The sequence below is a fragment of a genome, unplaced genomic scaffold, assembly GCF_019419815.1.
Source record: "Pyrus x bretschneideri cultivar Hongxiangsu unplaced genomic scaffold, Pyrus_bretschneideri_v1 Contig42, whole genome shotgun sequence".
Classification (NCBI taxonomy): Eukaryota; Viridiplantae; Streptophyta; class Magnoliopsida; order Rosales; family Rosaceae; genus Pyrus; species Pyrus x bretschneideri.
The window spans coordinates 4,356,537-4,376,663 of NW_025999746.1; the positions used below are offsets into that span (position 1 = coordinate 4,356,537).

At 38.6% G+C, this 20,127-nt stretch overlaps 3 protein-coding genes and 2 pseudogenes across 5 annotated transcripts; 4 read left to right on the top strand and 1 right to left on the bottom strand.

Annotated features, from left to right (window-relative positions):
- Positions 1 to 1,425: 1,425 nt before the first annotated feature.
- On the top strand, positions 1,426 to 4,090 carry LOC103949979 (60S ribosomal protein L7a-2-like). Its single transcript, XM_009361114.3, has 7 exons — positions 1,426 to 1,564; positions 2,269 to 2,316; positions 2,409 to 2,610; positions 3,069 to 3,238; positions 3,341 to 3,469; positions 3,563 to 3,655; positions 3,761 to 4,090. The coding sequence occupies exons 1-7, from the start codon at positions 1,562 to 1,564 to the stop codon at positions 3,890 to 3,892; spliced, it is 777 nt and encodes a 258-aa protein (XP_009359389.1). The 5' UTR covers positions 1,426 to 1,561; the 3' UTR covers positions 3,893 to 4,090.
- A 1,132-nt stretch (positions 4,091 to 5,222) lies between these two features.
- Positions 5,223 to 8,266, top strand: LOC103949980 (SWI/SNF complex subunit SWI3A). Its single transcript, XM_009361115.3, has 7 exons — positions 5,223 to 5,382; positions 5,595 to 6,142; positions 6,236 to 6,736; positions 6,991 to 7,160; positions 7,277 to 7,323; positions 7,581 to 7,744; positions 7,875 to 8,266. Exons 1-7 carry the CDS (start codon positions 5,295 to 5,297, stop codon positions 8,052 to 8,054), a joined length of 1,698 nt encoding a protein of 565 aa, XP_009359390.2. The 5' UTR covers positions 5,223 to 5,294; the 3' UTR covers positions 8,055 to 8,266.
- Positions 8,267 to 8,580: 314 nt separating this feature from the next.
- On the top strand, positions 8,581 to 13,028 carry LOC103949982 (recQ-mediated genome instability protein 1). 3 transcript variants are annotated; one of them, XM_048566631.1, is made up of 8 exons: positions 8,581 to 9,267; positions 9,357 to 9,527; positions 9,650 to 9,795; positions 10,384 to 10,520; positions 10,725 to 11,374; positions 11,459 to 11,566; positions 11,655 to 11,774; positions 12,201 to 13,028. In XM_048566631.1, exons 1-8 carry the CDS (start codon positions 8,638 to 8,640, stop codon positions 12,432 to 12,434), a joined length of 2,196 nt encoding a protein of 731 aa, XP_048422588.1. In that variant the 5' UTR covers positions 8,581 to 8,637; the 3' UTR covers positions 12,435 to 13,028. The 3 variants fall into 3 exon arrangements, with proteins under 3 accessions (XP_048422588.1, XP_048422589.1, XP_009359392.2); XM_048566632.1 differs by having other exon boundaries at positions 11,646 to 11,774; positions 12,154 to 12,344; XM_009361117.3 differs by having other exon boundaries at positions 8,582 to 9,267; positions 11,646 to 11,774.
- A 2,444-nt stretch (positions 13,029 to 15,472) lies between these two features.
- On the top strand, positions 15,473 to 18,086 carry LOC103950092 (annotated as a pseudogene).
- A 35-nt stretch (positions 18,087 to 18,121) lies between these two features.
- LOC125469372 lies at positions 18,122 to 19,998 on the bottom strand (annotated as a pseudogene).
- Positions 19,999 to 20,127: the final 129 nt, after the last annotated feature.

A 20,127-nucleotide genomic window follows, 5' to 3' on the forward strand; every position in this document is an offset into this window, starting at 1 on the left:
GTGGAATTCAAAAAAGCAATAAGATTTGTTCTACTGCTATTAAACAACTAATTGGGTTTTTGCCTTCTAGTTTGCTCTGTTTGTTTCATTTTTGTTACCTTCTTCCCTTTCAAAACCCTACACAAAAACCCTTATATATACCACTAAGAAGGAGACCGACTGGAAAAAAGAAAAAGCCTTTGAAGCATAACAAGGAGGAGACCGACTGGAAAAAAGAAAAAACTTTCATGGTAGATACGATTACGAACAAAAATAGAACAATCACCTAAAGTTATCAAGATTGCAACAATACCTGAGTATGTTGGTGCGACGTCTCCCTCAATTATTCGTTTAGCCATCGATGTGGCTTTTCAAACATGAACCAAACCTCTGATTTCAATAAAAAAAAATTTGTTCATGCTTTAGAATTGTGAACGTCATGAGGGTTTTAGCTAAGCTATTGACATGCTACTAACTATGAAATGACCATCTTATCCTCACATGTGAAACTCACGTGCATGCTACTAACGGAGGAATGACAGAAGTTTCAATTTTGGGTATAAATCCTAAAAGACTTAGACCACAGGGGTTTAAATTCGAATTTTTTTTACCATAGGGGTTATCTTCCGAATACCTTATGACCACAGGGACCATTTATCCGATTAGGTCTTTAATTAACTAGTTTTTCTTAATTATTAGTTTATTAAATAATGTACTAAATTTAAAAATTTGTTTAATTCAATTGCTACAGCTGTCCACGTCAAATGTCACCTAAGGTGGTATGAACATGTGGTACAAAAACATGATATAAATAACATTACTCTTCCAAGAATTCTTACAAAGAGAATCTGGCTCTCTTGGGAATTCCTCATTCTTTAATCTTGATTTAAATTGTGTTTCTTAAAAGACAAGATCAGATCTCGAATGCATAAGTAAATGTTTTTTAAGCACTCTGATCGGGAGGAAACCCGACATTGATGAGGTTAAGGTAATTTTGCATTAGTTTTTTGTTTGGTTTTTGGTGTAATTTGGGTTGAGGGAACCTCCTATGGCTTAGCCATTTCTTGATGTACATAGTGAATCTTCCAAAGAGAAAACAAGTGATTTGGTAATAATTGAATCCATACGTCCTTTTATAAGTATTTGAACGTCTATCTCTCGAGCACAAGTTTAGGTTCACATTCAATGAGAAAATAAAACAAATCACTTAACAACATCTCTTTCCAAACCAAGAACTATAAAATCGGTACTTACATTATGTGGTGACAGAGAGATTGTACCGTCCAAGCCTCATTTTTCATACTTTTCCCGGGCAGATTGAATCAACATAAACTGAAGCCCAACTCAAAAATAAAAAAATATGGCCCATGATTGCGGCCCGCCCTAAAAGCAACACAAACTTAAGCCGAACAGTCGCAGGAAGATCCGACCCGAACCAACGAATCGGATCAAAACCCAAATTCCGCAATAGGGCCACCTATATATAGTTCACACTTAGCGCCGCCCCAGAGCTTCAGCTTAGCTTTAGGGTTTCATTCGCCGTAAACCCCAGAAGGTCACTGAAGATCTCAGCCACCCGGAAATGGTATGCTCCAAACCCTAGTTTCATCTCCTTCTTCTTGCATATGCTCGAACCTTATGCTGTGTTCGAATAATTTTCACTTGTATGTATGCATGCCTGTGTTTTCTGATTTTTTTCATCCGTTGGTGTGAAATGTGGATTATCAGTTAATCTGTGGGCTTGAAATCTTATTAATTAGTATAATCGCGGTGTTTGTATGTGTTAATTGGTACTGATTAAGTTTTATCACCTATGATGCTTACTTTTGATGAATGCATGTATGTATATGCAATGGTGTGATTAGTGAAAAATATCAGTGAAAAAAGAGTAATAATAATGTAAATAAAAAATCTTTAAGGCTATGTTTGGAATTAGTCTCTGAGAATTTGTTTTTCGAGGGGCGGAAGACTTCGAATTGTCAGCTGGGGATGGGATAGATTTGGAGGCCATTATTTGCACGCTGTTTTCGGGGATTTTTGAACTGTGAATTTTATTTCATTTGTTTATCCAATTAAGCAGAATTTGAATGTTTACGGAGGTTCCTGTTCAGTGAATGTAATGCCTTCAATCATGCGTGAAAAGCATGTTTTGGATGGCGCTGGTGTTGTATCATTTGTTAAATGTGATTGAGTTTTAACGCCAATTAACTTTGGGACATGATCGGAATCGTGGTTACCTTTTGATTGGTTTCATTTGTTTTAATTCTCCCATATTCTTTTGTCTTGCAGGCTCCCAAGAGAGGCGTGAAACCGGCAGCACCTGCTAAGAAGAAAACTGTATGTTCTATTGCATTTGTTTATGGATTGTTATCTTATAAATGTTTTTGAAACTTGTCAATTATTGAATATTTCTTTAATTAATGTTTCAGGAGAAGGTTGTGAACCCACTATTTGAGAAGCGTACCAAGCAGTTTGGTATTGGCGGGGCTTTGCCTCCTAAGAGAGATCTGCACCGGTTTGTGAAGTGGCCCAAGGTTGTCCGTATCCAGAGGAAAAAGAGGATCCTTAAGCAACGTTTGAAGGTCCCACCAGCACTTAACCAGTTCACCAAGACTCTGGACAAGAACCTCGGTATGAAACCGACCATTGTGATTTCTTGCTGCTGGAGTAATGTGATTGTTTAGGATCATTTGAAGTTAATTGTTTGAAAAAGTATATGTAATTTATTACCATCACTAAAAATTTATTGTTGGTTAGATGAGCATACGTTCACTTCCTACTGTTTACTAATCTGGGAAAGGAAAAGTTTTTCAACACTTGTGGATTTCTACTTCTATGCCCTTTGTCGTGTTTTTGGATGAACATCCCATCCCGTATCTGATTGCGATAGTCACATAATGGTATTGATAGTTGATTCTAGGATCTGTAGCTCTAAAATTACTGATTTGAGTGGTTAATGACTAATCCATTCATGTTCTTATATGGTCTGATTTTATGAAACATTGAAGGTGGAGTCGTAGGGGAGGTCTGAAGTATTAAATTATTTTTTCTCCCACAAACAATTATAATATTTCTAACACTATTTGCAGCAACAAGTCTCTTCAAGTTGCTTCTGAAGTACAGACCCGAAGACAAAGCCGCAAAGAGGGAACGTCTTCTGAAACGAGCTCAAGAGGAATCTGAAGGAAAAACTGTTGAGACAAAGAAGCCTATTGTTCTGAAATATGGACTTAACCATGTCACCTACCTGATCGAGCAGGTTGGTTATACATCATAATCAATTCGTTCCTTCTAGGTTTCAATGAATGAACCTTGACATACGTCGTAAGTTATGCTAACTAGTGAGATGTTTTCCTCGCAGAACAAGGCTCAGCTTGTTGTTATTGCTCATGATGTGGACCCTATCGAGTTGGTTGTATGGCTTCCTGCCTTGTGCAGGAAGATGGAGATCCCATACTGCATTGTGAAGGGGAAATCCCGTCTTGGAGCGGTATAGATCTGTAATTTTGTCTGTTATTTTTAATCAAACAATGGATTCTACGTCTTTTGGAAGGTATTAATGTATCTTTTGCCTCACTGACAGCTTCTCCACAAGAAAACAGCTGCTGCACTTTGTTTGACAACTGTTAAGAATGAGGATAAGCTTGAGTTCAGCAAAATTCTGGAGGCTATCAAGGTATGTTGAAAGATTGAATTTTTTTTTACTTTGCTTGACAATTTTACCCGTCAGATTGTAAACACTTGATTTACCGCTCCTCATCGTTAATTGTATGTGATTTAGGCCAACTTCAATGATAAGTACGAAGAGTTAAGAAAGAAGTGGGGAGGCGGTATCATGGGTGCCAAATCACAGGCCAAGACCAAGGCGAAGGAGAAGCTCTTAGCCAAGGAAGCTGCACAGAGGTTGAATTAAGAGTATCGTCCATCGAGGGTGCTCTTTACTTGCTTCTGTATTTTCCTTTCGAGACTACTAGTCTGTTCCCCCTGTTATCACTTACAAATCGAGTTCAACTTTATATCACTCTTGTTGGAATGTTGATATGCTTTTTGTTAGAACATTTGTAGCATCTATATTTCTCTTATCTATTTTCATCCAAACTAGTTCACGTTCTCCATCCATTGCCACATTGTTTGTCTGCTTTGAGTCTTTAGCATCCAAAGTTGGTGCTGTGTGAGAAGATCCTCATCCGGATCACTCTCTCGTAACGGGCGAGAAAGAACCCGGGGAGAAAAAAAGGTTGATAGCGTTTTTAGATAAAATGATTTTGGATTTAAAAAGCACTTGAAGTGCAGTGTTTTAAGTCGTTTTAAAAGCATTTTTCAAACGAGCTCAAAGTGCGTCCTCTAACCTGATTGCACTGGTTTAACTTTGTAAATTAAGCAAACTATCTTAACAAACCATCTTAAAGTTTAGAGTACAATGATAGTAAGACGCCCATTAATCAGCCTCCACTCCACATTGTGCTATAACATTGAATTCACCTAAAACGCTTTCAATTAAGTGGAAACTAGACCGCGCTTTGACCAATTGGTTATGTACTTATCTTAAAAGAAAGTAGGCACTTTGTTTTCAATTTTCACTTGAAGGAGAGACGATGAATGTTCACTTCTCCATTTGAAACTCATGAGTTGAAATTCTCGAATAGATCAAAAACAAGGAAATATTGGCTGAAAAACAAATTAAAGTTATTCCACCAAGACAACACAATGTCTTGTTTTTGTGTAGAATGACACTGTTAGTGGATTAACTAATTAGTTATTAGGAGGCAGGAGAATCAGTGGAGATCAACGTGCTTTAGGATTTTTTTATTTTTTTGTTACTACTGTAACATACGATGTTTTGCATAATATTTAGGGAACTTTAATGAAAAACTTCTAGTATTATTCACTTTAATGAAAAATCACATTTTTACACTAAAAGGTCAATTCTGGTACTATTCACTTTACTCTTTAATTTATTCTTATTGTTAAAACTCAAAGTTTTCAAGTTATTTTCATTAGTTTTTCTTAATATTTAAGGGGAAAAAAAAATTTAATTTTCTTATTTAGCATAATCATAAATTAAAGTTGTAATAATCTTCTTTTTTGTCACGTGAAACTCATGTGGACTCTAAAGGCCCGATCCCATATAATTCCTACACAACATAACCTACACCTCCGCCGCAGGATATACATCCGATTGGTCCGTGACCCTCGAATCGCTGATCAAGCCATTGATCGAAGCACAAACTATTGAGATTAGAGGGCGAGCGAGAGAGAATTCATTCGGACCCAACTCAACGACACGACTCGGCTCAATTACCTGGTCCGAAGTTATGGAACTCGCTCCACACGACCCGGGTTCTAATCCGCTCCAACCCGACGAACCAGAGCTCGAACTCTACTCCATCCCACGCCACTCTGGTAAGTTTCCGCATCCCCACCCCCCCTTCTCTCTTTTTTTTTAACCTTTTCAAAAACCCTAACGTTATCCCCAATTCAAAACCCTAATTGCTCCTCCCCACGAAGCAATCATCCCAAATTGTCAACTGGGTCCGTTAATTTTTTATTGCATTGTTGGTTAAAGTATGTGATTGAGAAAAGGGTATGAGCTTTTTGGTTTTGTTTGTTCTCAGGCTGGTTTCGGTGGGATGAGATTCATGAAACTGAGAGAATTGCGTTGAAAGAGTATTTTGATGGGAGCTCGATCTCGAGAACTCCGAAAACGTACAAGGAATACAGGGATTTTATCATTAATAAGTACAGGGAAGATCCTTCTAGGAAGATTACATTCACTGAGGTTAGAAAGTCGCTTGTGGGTGATGTTAGTTTGCTTCATAAGGTGTTTAATTTCTTGGAGAAGTGGGGGTTGATTAATTTCGGTGCGAATTCAGGTGGTGGAGGGGGTTTTGTTGCTGGGGGTGGTGAGAGGTGTAAGGTTAAGGTTGAGGATGGAGTTCCCAATGGGATCCGGGTGGCTGCAATGCCGAATTCCATTAAACCCATTTCGCAGGTTTCGGGTCAACCTAAAGTTGGGGAGGTTGGGGGTGGTGGAGGTGTGAGTAGAGTTGGGTTTCCTCCGTTGGCATCATACTCTAATGTTTTTGGTGATTTGAAGAAGGAGGGGTTGGTTTGTGGAAACTGTGGGGGACATTGCGATTCTGGACACTACGAGTATAGCAAGGTATTTTTCGTTCAATATATCTGTAAAAAATTTATCGCTAGCTTTTTGTACTGAAACTTAATGACTTCTGTATTTGAATTACTATTTTGGCAGGGTGATTTTCTGATTTGCGTAAATTGTTTTGAAAATGGAAACTATGGGGAGAAGGAGAACAAACCGAGGGATGATTTCCAGTTAAAAGAGGCAGTTGAAAAGAGCAGTACTAATGGAGCTGAATGGACTGAATCAGAAACCCTATTACTTTTAGAATCTGTTTTCAAGTATGGGGATGATTGGGAGCTTGTTGCTCAAAATGTTCAGACAAAGACCAAATTTGATTGTATTGCTAAGCTCATTGATCTACCTTTTGGGGAGCTTGTATTGGGTTCTGCTTACAGAAAAGACAATTCTAATGGCTTTAGTGCTAATTTGTACTCTACGGAGCAAGTTCAGTTATCTTCAACAGGGTGTCAAGAGACTATCATAACCAAGGGTCAGTTGCATGAGCAGACAGATGATGGCAAGCAGAACAGAGACACTTTGAGTGAAGGTTCACCTTTGAAAAGACAGCGCATTGCTTCTCTTTCGGATGCTAGTACTTCACTGATTAAACAGGTACCTAACTTCCCAACCCTATAAAGTTTAGACTAAAATGGTTATGGGGGCTCCAGTTAAGTTGCTAATGCTTCGGCAAATCTTGGCTGGAAACATATATATATACATGCACACATGAATGAGGAAGGAAAATTGTGGAGATTGATTTCATTATTTTGCGTCTTTTACTTTTTCATAACTAGTCTTTCATGCTATCATATGCTAACTATGGCCTTTTATTCTGTTACAAAATATTAATGTTGTTTCATCTTTAGGTAGCTGCCATATCAACCATGGTTGGTCCACAAATCACAGCTGCTGCAGCTGATGCGGCCATTAATGTGATTTGTGAGGAAACCTCATGTTCAAGGGAGATATTTGATACTGATGATGATTCTCTTACTAATGGCGTGTGGTCTCCTGCTAAAAACTGTGAGACAGAGAGGTTATCTATCCACTGGAATATGCTTTTCCAACTGATGCTTCAGATATAGGTCTTTTTGTAGTTGTATTATGTTTGGTATTAAAGTTCTGAAATTTCTTGTTTGTTATCAATTTTAGAGTCCAAGACAGGGATTCAGAAATGAAGGAAAAGCCAGCCGGATCAGGTATTTGCAGTAAAGCCAAACAAGACACGATTTTTACAGTTTATTACAATCAATTTGGAATACATGATAATGGAGATGTTTGTATAACTAAAGTTAGTATTTGGTGATTGTTGTTTTACTCCTCTTTTTTGGTGGTTGGTTTCTATTACAGCTTTCCGTATTCACTTAGTCGCATCATTATTTTGCTGGCTAATTAGTTATTGCATGATTTCAGTCCTAACCATCTCTATTTGAATTTGCGTTTATATATTTCTCAGAGAGTCAGGATGCACTCTTCAGAAAAGATGACATACCTCCAACTTTGCAAATTAAAGCTGCCATTGGAACAACTCTTGGAGCAGCTGCCGCTCACTCAAAATTATTGGCTGATCAGGAGGATAGACAGATTGAATATCTCATGGCAACCATAATTGGGACGCAGGTATATAGTAGCTTTGTTTTCTCATATTTTGGGTTCCCTTACTTCTTCATTCTTCCCAGTTGCTGTTGCTGCAATTCTTACTATGTATACACCTATCATTTTTCCCTTTTTGTCATGAATGTTTACGCAGATGAAAAAGCTGCACTTCAAACTGGATTACGTCAAAGATCTGGAGCAGATCATGAAGAAGGAACACGCTCAAATTGAAGACGCAGAAGAGTTTCTCGTACAAGAGCGGATTAATGTCTTGCAAAGAACACTCGACTCCAGTGTACCTAGATGGAGGGGTCATCCCGCTATGAAATCTTGAAACGCTTGTTGTATTGTTAATTGTAGAGTAGGGTAGACTAGAGCGGGATGTTTTTCCTTTGTATCTTTAGGTGATTTCTAATTCTTGCTGATGTGGTTAGGCTGGTTAGCAGATTAGGGTTGAGGAACAGAACAACTTTGTACAATTGGGATCTTATCATTTCTTCACATGCTTATGTTCCAAGGTTCAATGCAAATCCTTTATCTTGCTTCTTCTGTGGTGTTTCCAGAATGACTGTCGAGTCCGTTTTTGCTTTCGTTTGCTTTCGGGTTAACGGTAGTGCCAGCCGGTGGTTAAACAGTGACAGTATCTTAAGCTAATTACATACTGTAATGCATTTTACCTTTTTCAAACCGTAGTGTATGGTTGGTTTGCGATACTACCACCGTCTATTCTAGATGTAGGGAAGTTCTACCGTAAGGAACATTTAGTCTTGATTGGGCCTTTGATGGGCTGGGCTGGTGAGTTCGGCCCAGTCGGTTTCTTTACTGCCCAAAAAAACTGAAAAGTTTGAACTGGCTTTCCCTGCAAAAACAGTCTTCTCTAAAACCCCACCAAAATCCCCAAATCATTTTCCCACCAAATGAGTACGCTCAGACGACGCCTCCGCCTCAGCTACTCTTCCGACGAAGAAGACCAACCGCCACCGCCGCCATCACAACAACAGCAAAGTGAAGAACCTGGGCCACAATCGCATACTGTCACTCACCCGCCCGTTACCCTAGACACGCCATGCCCTTACCCCTCCGATCCACTCCCAGTCACCTCCTCCTCCGAAGAAGAATTCATCGATGTCTCCGACAATCTGTCGTCGCCGTCACCTCCGCCTTCCCCGGTACCCGAGCCCGTTACTAGGCAATATTCTCCTCCGCTGGCTCCGGCACCCGAACCTGTTACCCGGCCACATCCTCCTCCCATGGCTCAGGCGCCGGAACCCCAAAATTGGCCACCTCCACAGAGATACGACGGCTGCCCAATAAGCGAACATCTCCAGAGGTTAGGGCTAAGGCTAAAGAGGGAGTGGCTCGATGCTTGCGTCCATGGACTCCGGCAATCCGTGCCGGGATTTCAAAACTTCGATGTGGAGACGAAGGCGAAGCTCTGCTTCGAGCAGTTTCTGGTTTCGGATATGAATCGAACTGGCGGCGGCGTGCTTCCGGAAAATGTAGCTTCTCTTCATCTCGTTGATCTTCCTGGACCCTATGTTTTGCAGGTAAAGATTGAATGCACAAATTAAACATAACCATTCGAATAGAATTTGATTTGGTAATGCTTATGCATAAAGCTTGAAGCTTTTTGCAGGTTGATGAGATTGTTAACATCAGCAATCCTCTGAAGAATAGGTATCAGAAAACTGCTGTTGGGCTCAAGAGGTGCCTCAAATTGTCATTGACAGACGGTGTTCAACGTGTCGTTGCTATGGAATACAGGCCTATTCAGGCCCTAGAAGCTTTGGCTCCTGCTGGGTTGAAGGTTTGTTTTTCTCTGGCTATCTTATTTAATGGAAAATGATGGGTCGTTCAACCCTTTTCATTGCACCGTAAGGCTTAGTTAGCTCTTCTGACTCAAACATAGATTATCCTCTTAAACTCTAGATTGCTATATGTAATGTGCATATACGCCACGGGCTTCTTATGCTGGTCCCCGAATGTATTGAAGTTCTAGGAGGATTAGTTGAGGAACTTGATGCTGCACGTCAACGGCTTGTTGAAGAAGTAAATAAGCCCCCAAGAGGAAACAGGTAACTATAAAGTATCTATGATATAGTAGTCAGTGCTGAAGACAACTTACTGATTTTCATGTCGGACCATTAATTTTCAGATGTATAAGCTATAAATTTTTCCATGACTAGATATGCCTTTGAATTTAACTTTGCCTTAGCTTATTATAGATGGAAATAAAAAGAAATAAAAAACACTGCTGCCTTTAAAAGCTCTAGCAAAATATAAGTTTATAGTGGTATTGGATAAACAGGGTTTAAGTTAACTTGGTGGATGATATTGGATAACTGATAACAGACTGCATGGTTGGTGGACTGCAAGATGGATTTTTTTCTTAGGTGATGATTAACTTACATCAAACTAGTTTGATCGTCAAATTGGAGTGCAAAAATTTATTCCTCTTGCAGTTTAAGGTTTTAAGCTCAGAAGTATGCTGGTCAATCTTGGTTGTTATTTTTTCCAATTTTCTTCGGGTTCCTAATTTCTTTTAGTAAGGGAATGCTGGACTACAGGAGGTCATTACATTACCATGTATTACAGTTTACACACTTTATACAAGCTAACTAACTTAACTGATGAACTTGATAATATGTGTTATTGTTATGCAGGACCAGGAATGGAGTAGTTCCTCCTCTATCGACTAGGTTAGCTCTTGCTGCATGGCCTCCCAATACTGTTAATGCTGCTGGACACACCAATAATTCAACAATGGAAGCCCCGACCTCTGTTCAAGCACCCAACCAAGGTATATCAACGACTCCATTTGCGTGTGGTTGTGGGGCTTTGTAGAGCATAAGCAACTCTTGTCTAGTTTCTTTGAATTCCTTGTCTCGCTCTCTATGGCAGTTGGTTCCTGTCATTACTTGTGAAGTTGTTGACAAGTATAGCTTATGATATTACGTCTTTCCATTCTATTCTAAGTTTTGTTGCATCCATTTTTGATATGTAGGTGCTATTTTCTCTGTATCTGCTAGAAATACCAGCTCCGTATCTTCTAGAAACACCATCTCCGTATCTAGTAGAACTACCAGCTCTGTATCTTCTAGAAATAGCAGCCCAGTGACTGCTGAAGAGTTTACTGTTCCTCTCAGTGGACAACATTCTGTTGTTAACCCATCATCTACTGGTGGCCGTAGTGTTGACGAGATGCCTATGGATACCACTCCCTATAGCAGAAGAAATGCTATTCCTAACCCATTATCTGATGATTTTGGTGTTGAGAATCTCCATTTAAATACAGTTCGGTCTAGTGTTCGTCATAGCAGGGAAAGTCGAGTACCTGAAAATGCCATTCCTAACCCATCCTTTGAGGATGCTGTTGAAGATATTGAAATGGATGCTGTTCATTTTGGGGGAGAAAATCATACCAGAGATTCCATTTTGAATGACGAGGATATCACTATGATTGATGAGAATGAAACTCATAGGGCTTACGCATCCTCAGATGCTGTTTTGAATGATGAGGAAACCGATGTTGTTAATGAATTTGACCGCCCAGAAATACTATCTGGAGACCGCGAACGTCCTTTCGATTACCTATCTAGTTTGTCAGCCAAGTTGATTACAATGAACATTCGTTCTATTCGGGGGAAGGTTAAGGTGAACACACATTTCTGTTATTTGTTTCCATCAGATGATAGATTTATAATAACCATATTACTGAAATGTGAACAAATTTTGCAGTGTGTTTTGACTGGTGTGAATAAGTTCCAATACACAGGTGACATGTACGAGCTTGGAGCATATGTTGATGATGGGACTCTCATTTCTGAAATTCTCATTGATCACAATGTAAGTTTTAGCTGAGGTTTTATCCATGATGAACATACTCGTCGGAGTTTGATATGTTGACTAGCTGTATGCTCTTTAGGTTGTACAGAATGCGATAGGTCATTCTCCTGAGGAGGCCAGAGCTGCTCTTTCTTCTCCAGACAATACAGAAGTTCGGAATATGAAGGCAAAAATGAGGCAGTTTCAAAAATTCTTAACGAATTTCGAGGTAATACCTAATCAATTTGTAGTTTTTACTGTTTAAAGGTCATCTCTACTAATTAATAAAACACTCATTGTCAACCAAAATTCTATGAAATTACCAGTTTAACCCTCTATTTAAACCAGAACATGAATAAGAAATATGAGGCAGAAATGTAATTTCACACAATCACATTTTGCTGTTTTTTTTCAAAGCCTCGCATACATGTAATCCTAACATATATCTAATTAAAAGATAATAAAAAATTAAATAGATAAATAAAAAATTAAAATAATAAAAAAAAAAACTTCTCACTTCCACATTCTATATCACTCTCTTCCTCTCTCCTTCTATTTCAAAAACAAAAATAAAAAATTTTCTCACACAGTGTGTGCCCATGTGCTAGTTTCTATTGTTGAATCCCTTCAGCATCATGGACTTCTATGTCTTCAGGGCATAATGCTTATAGAGATGAGATTGCATGATCTTCCAATTGCCCTTGAGATGACACAGGGTTGTGCTGAATCTGATGCGTGGTTGCTTTTGAGGAGACTAAAGGCCTCCTCTCCAGCTCGGACATCACAGCGTGCCTCCGCTGCCGCTCCAACATCACGGCATGCTTCCCCTCCTGGTCGGGCGTCACAACATCTCTCCTCGCAGTCGTACCCCATTGAGATATCCCCCTAGTTCTGGATTTACTCTATTTCATGGTTTATATGTGGCCTTGTTCTCAATGGGAATGCTACATCGTGGAAAAACTCCCTAGTTCGATGAAGCTCTTGCTTGCAAGAATTGCGGTTATGGCGTCCAGAGAAAGAAGTTGGGAGAAGGAATTGTTCGAAGGCGGATTCATGGTCTTAAAGATCTCCAAGTTGAAGAACACAAGCCTTGATGAACGATAGCGGAGTCAAATCATTACAGTTGAAGTTCCTCTTACTGAAATATGAGGGTGATCGAAAGAGATGAAACTGAGTTGCTACGTTAGAACTAGCGGATGCTTCAGCGGCGGATTGTGAGAGGGTGAGTGAAGATTGCAAGTGATATTTGGGATGGGATTGTAAAGTAGAACAAAGATGTAATCTTCATCATTGGATCAGTGAATCTCAAATTACCCTCCTCTTTCTCGAACCCTAGAGTGAGCTAGAAGGAAACTCGAATAGGATTAGCATCCTAACAGCTCACTTGTGCTCCAAAAACTTGACTAAACTCAGACAATGTCATTTTTTCAAACACGCAATAGCGAGTGATTAGCGGATAATCGAATTCGAAACCTCGAATGAATACAGAGTTTTCAAATTTATTTCCATTTTCCTTAATAAATCACTGAAAATAAGAGAGAGAAATAGAAAAAAGGTGTGCAAAAAGAGAAAATGAATATAGGAGAAAACTAACTTTTCAAAATCTAATTTGGCTACTTCCATTGACATCTGTTTGCTGAACTGTATACGCAATGTGCCTACAGGAATTAACTTGGCTCCTCAATGAATGAGGCATTCCCCCTCAAAATGTCATGTTACTGAGTTCACAAAACTTCGTGCTTATGACTGAAATTGTTCATATCATAAATTATTTTTCATGAAACTTCATGTTTGTGATAGAAATTCTTCATATTATAATGAGAGTTTTGAAATGTCATATGAACTTATACACCCTTTTCAAGTCATTTGAACTAAAATTTTAATTGATTTGTCATATCAACTTCTAAAATCATTAATTTGTCATCTCATCTTAACTCCGTTAATTTTCGATCCAAAATAAGTTACATGCTTCACATCACTTGTATTTAGAGTTATTTTGTACACTTCAACATAAAGAATATCTATCAACTTTAACCACGTATTGGAGGATCCCCAATGAGTATATTTTGTAGTTATCTTCACTTCGAAACTTATACAAGCGAACAAGCCGTTCCTCTTTTCCGAATGCCAAATGCTCAGATCCTCATATACCAAATCAACAATTTTTTGTATTTTTTGAGAAATCCTAGAATTATTTTTGTCTAAGACAACTTATTAGGAGTAAGATGTTGAAATGTACGAAATAACCTGGAACACAAGTTACATTCCTTGCACATGACTTATTTTGGATGGAAAACTTGACAGAATCAAAATGAATGACAAATTAATGATTTGGAAAAGTTGGTATAACAAGTTGCTTAATATTTTAGTTCATATGACAAATTAAAAAGGCAAATGAGTTCATATGGCATTTCAAAAAATTTCCCTATTGTAAATTACTCTATGAAGATTAAATATGATCTATGCAAAAAAATTAATAAAATATGAGTTCGTTTAATCATTGAATGAAAGACCGAAAAAAAAAAGGAAGTCAAAAATGCTAAAAGCATTACGAACCACCTATCTGTTTATTACAATTAATTTAAACTTTTTAATTTAATTAATTTTGTAGAGAATTTTTGTAGAGAAAAGGTTCTAAAAACGTTAGGAGTTATTCAGGCAGGGGTTGAGGCCTATCACCTAAGCAATTAGGCGGGGCCTAGGTGGATTTAAGTAAATTTATTATTTTTCATGTAAATAAGTGTTTGCTTATATATATATATATATAATTTCATAATAAACTACAAAATAGAATGACGTATATATTATTAAGTATTAGAACATAATGAAACATGAGGAACAAAGATATAATGTGTGTTCATTTAAGTATGTAACAAGTCTCTTACAATTTATTGCAAAAAATAAAATAAAATGCAAAATAAAAGTTATCTATTTACTGTCTAAGTGAGTCGTGACCTAGGCGGTCTAGGCAGGCACCTCAACATGTTTAGGCGCCCCTTCTTCAATTTTCAAACGCCTAGGCATTAATCGGGACAATAGCCAGCCGCCTAGTGCCTAGGTGGGCCTAGTCAGTGCTAGATGGGGATTTTTAGAACAATGCCCTCATTATATATGGAATATTTTGTGAAATAATCACAAAATCTGTTAAAGAGGAACTCCTCACAATCTTACATAGTCAAGCTTTCCTCGTGCACAGAAACTCACTTTCAATTATCTTTTTCTTTAGGGTAAGTTAGGGAGACTAAATTTTGTAAACTAAATAACATATAAATTGATGATTGTTTTATTACTTAAGCGTCGCTAAACGTGCTATTTTCTATTGCTGACACATCATTTAGTTTACAATTTTTATCTACAAATTTAGTCTCCTTAGCATTACTCTCTAGATCCTCCTTGCGAGGATCTTGGGGATCCTCAAGTCGTGTCTGTTCATCGTACATCGTGCAGCCATAAATCATTTTAAATATTTTTTATTTAAAATTAACATGAACAGTACGAAATGAAAACTGACTGCACGACATACGATGAACGGACACGATTTGAGGATCCCCAGGATCCATATTCCTCTTTTCTTTATTAGGTCTTTCTTCAGTGAGAAGTTTTTGGTCAAAGGAAATATTGGATTCATCGACTAAAGGTTGACTCTTTGGAAATTTTCTCTCTAGGGTGAGAGATTTTCTCTCCACACTAAGAGTCCTTCTCACTGTTTGTGTGAGATTTTTAAACCTAAGTTTCTCTAGAGGCACCGGCCCTAACTTCGGCTGGGGTCGATTGTCGTGTCCTCTTCTCTCCCATTTCCTTTTTCTCTCTTTGCTTTTACTGTTGTTTCTCCTTAAATCCAGTCTGTCCAATTCTTCTATCCCCAAAGGTTTTCCTCATCCTGACTATCCCATGGTCCGATCTTCAGTCATGTTTCCTACTAAGACCATGTGTAGAGTTTTGGGGTTTACTTTGGCTTGGGTGTTTTCAACACCACCACTTTCTCTTTGTTATTTGCCGGTTTCAGCAGTGTTCGCTTGTGGGTTTCCACAAGCCTCACTCGGGTAGTTGGCTTCTCTCACTCTGTTGCCGACTATCCCCTGCTTATGGTTGTGCTTAGGTAGCTTTTCGAGGTCGGAGATGGCGTCTAGTGAGGTATTACTTGGCGGCGGTGGACTGGTTTTGTTTGGATGGACTGTAATGCTGATGGTGGAATAGCAGTGGAAGCTTCTCAGTTTCTCAGTTGTGGTGCAGTCTTTGGGCTTTACTGTTTCAGTGGGCTTATTCTCTATTTGTTTATTTTAGTCTTGGGCACTCTTTTTGGTTTTTTTTGTTTGTTTGTTAGTACGGTGTCTTGGGTCTTGTTTGCTTGTATTTTATGGTTGTTGTGTAATAAAATCCCCTCTTGACCAAAAAAAAAAAAAAAAAAATTTTGGTTGTTTAATAAGCTGGTGGCAATAACTCACCGAGACTACGTGTTGCTTTCTTTTCATGCAACCTCCTGATCCTTGATTTCAGTTATATATAATATATGTGGATAATCACAACTGCGACACTGCTTGATATCAGTTATATATATGTAGATAATCACAACTGTGTAAAATTATTAATCAAGGAGCTAGCCAGCCTTTAACCATAATCATGGATATTATTAACAAGTTGCTCAATGTTACAATTCCTCCCATGTCCCTGCCTTGTTGCTCTTCGTTCTGCCACCCTATCTCTTCTTCAAGCTTCTCCTCTCCGCCGCACAACATGTTTTTAGTGAAGATGTGGCCGGAAAAGTCATACTCATTACCGGAGCTTCCTCCGGCATAGGAGAGGTACATAGAAATTAAAATTATACATTTTCATATTTGATTTGAGTTATATTCTCTTGCTATACGTGTCTCATATTAACCGTTCAAATCATAGGTTTAAAGGCCAAACGAGAGTGTCATCTAGTAACCGTTCAAATCATGGGTTTAAATTTGGAACGAGGCCAAACAAGAGTGTCATCTAGCACTGTATTAGCTTACTAACTTATTGATTAGTGCTTGAGTTATGCTGTATTTTATTATTGGTAGTGTTAGTTAGACACGCAACTAAAACACTAGACGACGCACTTGTTAATATGGGTGAGTCCTACTATACGATAGTAGGATAATAAAGTGCGTTAGAAAATGTGTTGGTTTGTGTGGACAAAAAAAGGATTGTTTTAAGTGATATAGAGTTGTGTTTGATGGATTTTGAAGCATCTGGCATATGAGTATGCTAGAAGAGGAGGTTGTCTAGCTATTGTTGCCAGAAGAGAACCGACTCCGTGACGTGGCCAACACAGCCGTTTGCTTTGGCTCCCGAGATGTTCTCGCAATCACTGCAGATGTTTCAAAGGTTGAAGATTTTAAGCACTGTGTTGATGTAACAGTGAATCATTTTGGACGTTGTAAGTGCACTTAATTAATTAAGTGATTATAAATTGTGTAATTGTAATTAATTTTCTCAATTCATGATCAAATTAATTCATAGATCTGTTTATATTGGATTAACTCTAAATAATGATGCTTACAGTGGATCACCTAGTGAACAATGCTGGGATTGTTCCTGTCTGCTTGTTTGAAGAAACCACTGATGTCACTAAGTTAGCGCCAGCCATGGTAATTAAGTAATTAAAATTTACAAAGCCTTCGTCAATTGCTACTTGCTATACCTAGCTAGGTTAACTATTGTTATATTTAGTGATTCCATTTTTCATTTGCTAGCACATAAACTTCTGGGGCTCAGTATATGGCACCTACTTTGCCATTCCACACCTTAAAAGGAGCGGAGGGAGGATCGTAGCGATCACTTCCTCTGCCGGATGGTTGCGTGCACCACGATTAAGCATGTATGGTGTAAGTAAAGTGAACATTTGACCTCATGAACATGCTAATTCCCAAGTGAAATGTATTTATTTTTGCTGTATTTAGCTGTGAATCATCAGTGATTGAATTTCACTTTGGCTAATTAGGCTACAAAAGCAGCAGCGATAGCCTTTTACGAGACGTTGAAAGTTGAAATTGGGAGGGAAGTTGGAATAACAATCGTGACTCCGGGAATGATTGAATCGGAAATTTCGCAAGGAAAATTCTTATCCAAGGAAGGCCAAGTGGTATTAGATCTAGAATTGAGAGATGTAAGCCTGCCTAGTTATATATATACTTTTGGTTATTGTTAGTGATTAATTCAGGTTTTATAATGCTTTTTATTTGGACCACCATGTATCATCTTTTGCTGGTTTCGTTGGTTTTAGCTTGAAGTAAGTATAATACCGATCTTTCCGGTGAAGGAGGCCGCCAAATCAATCGTGGACAGCGCATGCCGAGGAGAAAATTGTTTGACAGTACCAGCTTGGGTTTGGCAGTCATTTTACTGGAAGGTGTATTTCCCTGAGATACTGGAGTGGTGTAACCGTACGCTTCTTATAAGTAAAGCGGGCAATGACGAGAGGGATACGCTGAGTAAGAAGCTCCTGTACCTAACTGGCCTGAAGCAGCATCTGTATCCAGAGATGGTTCGAGACCCTCATGTTAAAGAACAATGATGCAAGATAAGCCCTTTTCAGATTAGCAAATCTAGTTTGATAGTATGTAAATTGAATGACGAAGCTTCATTGACAAGATATGTAAATGATTATGGTCAATTACATTTTCCAGTATGGCTAGAACTAGTCTTGTTAAGTACTATTATCGACGAAACTCACGGTATCTAGCATGTTCCAAATGTCCAGCCGATGTCCAACGTAAAGTTGGAGACAAGCTGTTCGAGGTGCTTGTTGGCGGCTTGCTTTCCCATCTTTGCAGTCGCAAGCTTCACAGGTGGCAATTCATCTTTCTCCTCCACGGCTTTCTTGTATTCAGCAGCTATGTTAAGCATTTCCTGCAAAACCCAAGTGAAAAGAATCTCATTTCGGCATAATTGACCACCAAACAAATGCACAGTGAACGCTCATATTACGTGAACAGATTTGTTTCAGATCGATGACCAAATGGTCTGAGTTTAAGCCCGGCAGTCCAATTCTTCCTGCGAAGGTTGAGCAGCATTTTCTCTTCCAGTTATTTCATCCTGAAGTTGACAGCTAAGGAGTAGTGATGTCTGTTCAACCTGTGGATCAAGGCCTGAAGGTTTGCCTTGGTTCTTGGCCAATCATCAGAGTTTGTGGATTGATAAGGTGGAAGGCATCGATAATAACCCCTTACCCTTCACGCTTTTCATCAGATTCATCACCACAGCCACTGCGCACGCGAGTTCAAAGCTTCAAGGCTCTGACAAATTTAGACACTTAAGTTTTGTATCAGATTTCAAACTTCTGTTTACTCTATTTGTCAAGGCTTTTAGCAACGAGCGCTCAATAATTTATCGATCAGTCCTCCATCTAAGTGTTGAACTATAAGTATTTGAGCTGAAATGTTTTAGAATAAGTTTTGGTTAAATTGGTGTATCCACTTGTGCAGAATGAGGCAAAGTGTAAATGTCTAGTTTAGTAAAAGGCCATGAGTGCCATGTGTTGAGTGATCCATGAGATTAGAAAGATGTGTGTCTAGGATGAAATGTGGTGTTTTTTGTGGTCCCAAGTTAAGGGCCTTCAATTAATGTAAAAGCACGTTAGTGCTCCTTTTTGAAATGTGAAGAAATATTCCTCTGCAAGAAAAGTTTTCTGCAGAGCTAAGAACAAGAAACCATTCGTTTTCTCCAGTTGCTGTTCATTGTTGTTTTCTGTGCAGCTCCATCCAAATCAAAACTCTCGTTGATTCTAGTAACACTAACACTAAGGAGTTCTTTTAACTAAAGGTCGAAGTCTTATAAGGGTTTTTGCTAATTTTCCCAAATGAAGCATAGAGAAACAAAAACAAACAATTAACATTTGGCGATGAAATAGCTAAAAATTCTTTTCCGGCTTAATTGGGGATGAAATTTTGTCACTATGACTTCAAATGTAGTAACTTCGTGGAGGATAAAGCCCTCGTTGGAGATGCAAAGAATGAGGCACGTGATATTTGTATTTCTGTGCAAGGAAAGCTGCTGCACTAAACATTGCAGAGCACAGCAGCTAACATTCCATATATATACACCCGACCTTTAAAACAACCAGGCCTTACATCATAGGTCATCTATAAGGACAGGACATTTGTCTAACATCTAGGACGTATGAGTCACTCATGGTTGGAATGAATCCAAACCTTACACTTGTCTTTTTAACTTAATTCGAAAAACAATCAGGAAAACAATTTACATTCCAACAGACCGATCACGAAATTCCATGCGTTCAGAATGCATACAAAACCAACAACTATAAATTGCATAATTTCAACGATATTATTAAAGTGGTCGAGCATCATGAGAAGAGCGGTTGGGCAGATGATGACCCGTTCAGAAGTATCGCAAGTAGGTCCGTCGGGAGGCGGTTGGCTAAAACCCCCTCCGGCACCGGCCACGATGAATCCATGTCCGTCCATTCTCTCAATATTCTTTTCTTTTTCTTATCGATCAACTGGAAACTAGTCTATGCAGTTGGGTGGCTACTTTATATATATATATATAGTGTACGAAAGGTACCGCGTAAAACACTTAAACTATTGCTTTTT

Excerpts from the sequence above, each read along its gene's own strand:
- LOC103949982 (XM_009361117.3), top strand. The coding sequence starts at position 8,638 with ATGAGTACGCTCAGACGACGCCTCCGCCTCAGCTACTCTTCCGACGAA. Across the intron at positions 10,521-10,724 it reads TGTTCAAGCACCCAACCAAG|GTGCTATTTTCTCTGTATCT; the intron begins GTATATCAACGA and ends TTTGATATGTAG. Across the intron at positions 11,375-11,458 it reads CTATTCGGGGGAAGGTTAAG|TGTGTTTTGACTGGTGTGAA; the intron begins GTGAACACACAT and ends CAAATTTTGCAG.
- LOC103949979 (XM_009361114.3), top strand. Across the intron at positions 3,239-3,340 it reads TCACCTACCTGATCGAGCAG|AACAAGGCTCAGCTTGTTGT; the intron begins GTTGGTTATACA and ends TTTTCCTCGCAG. Across the intron at positions 3,470-3,562 it reads GGAAATCCCGTCTTGGAGCG|CTTCTCCACAAGAAAACAGC; the intron begins GTATAGATCTGT and ends CCTCACTGACAG.
- LOC103949980 (XM_009361115.3), top strand. The coding sequence starts at position 5,295 with ATGGAACTCGCTCCACACGACCCGGGTTCTAATCCGCTCCAACCCGAC. Across the intron at positions 6,143-6,235 it reads GACACTACGAGTATAGCAAG|GGTGATTTTCTGATTTGCGT; the intron begins GTATTTTTCGTT and ends CTATTTTGGCAG. Across the intron at positions 7,161-7,276 it reads AAAAACTGTGAGACAGAGAG|AGTCCAAGACAGGGATTCAG; the intron begins GTTATCTATCCA and ends TATCAATTTTAG.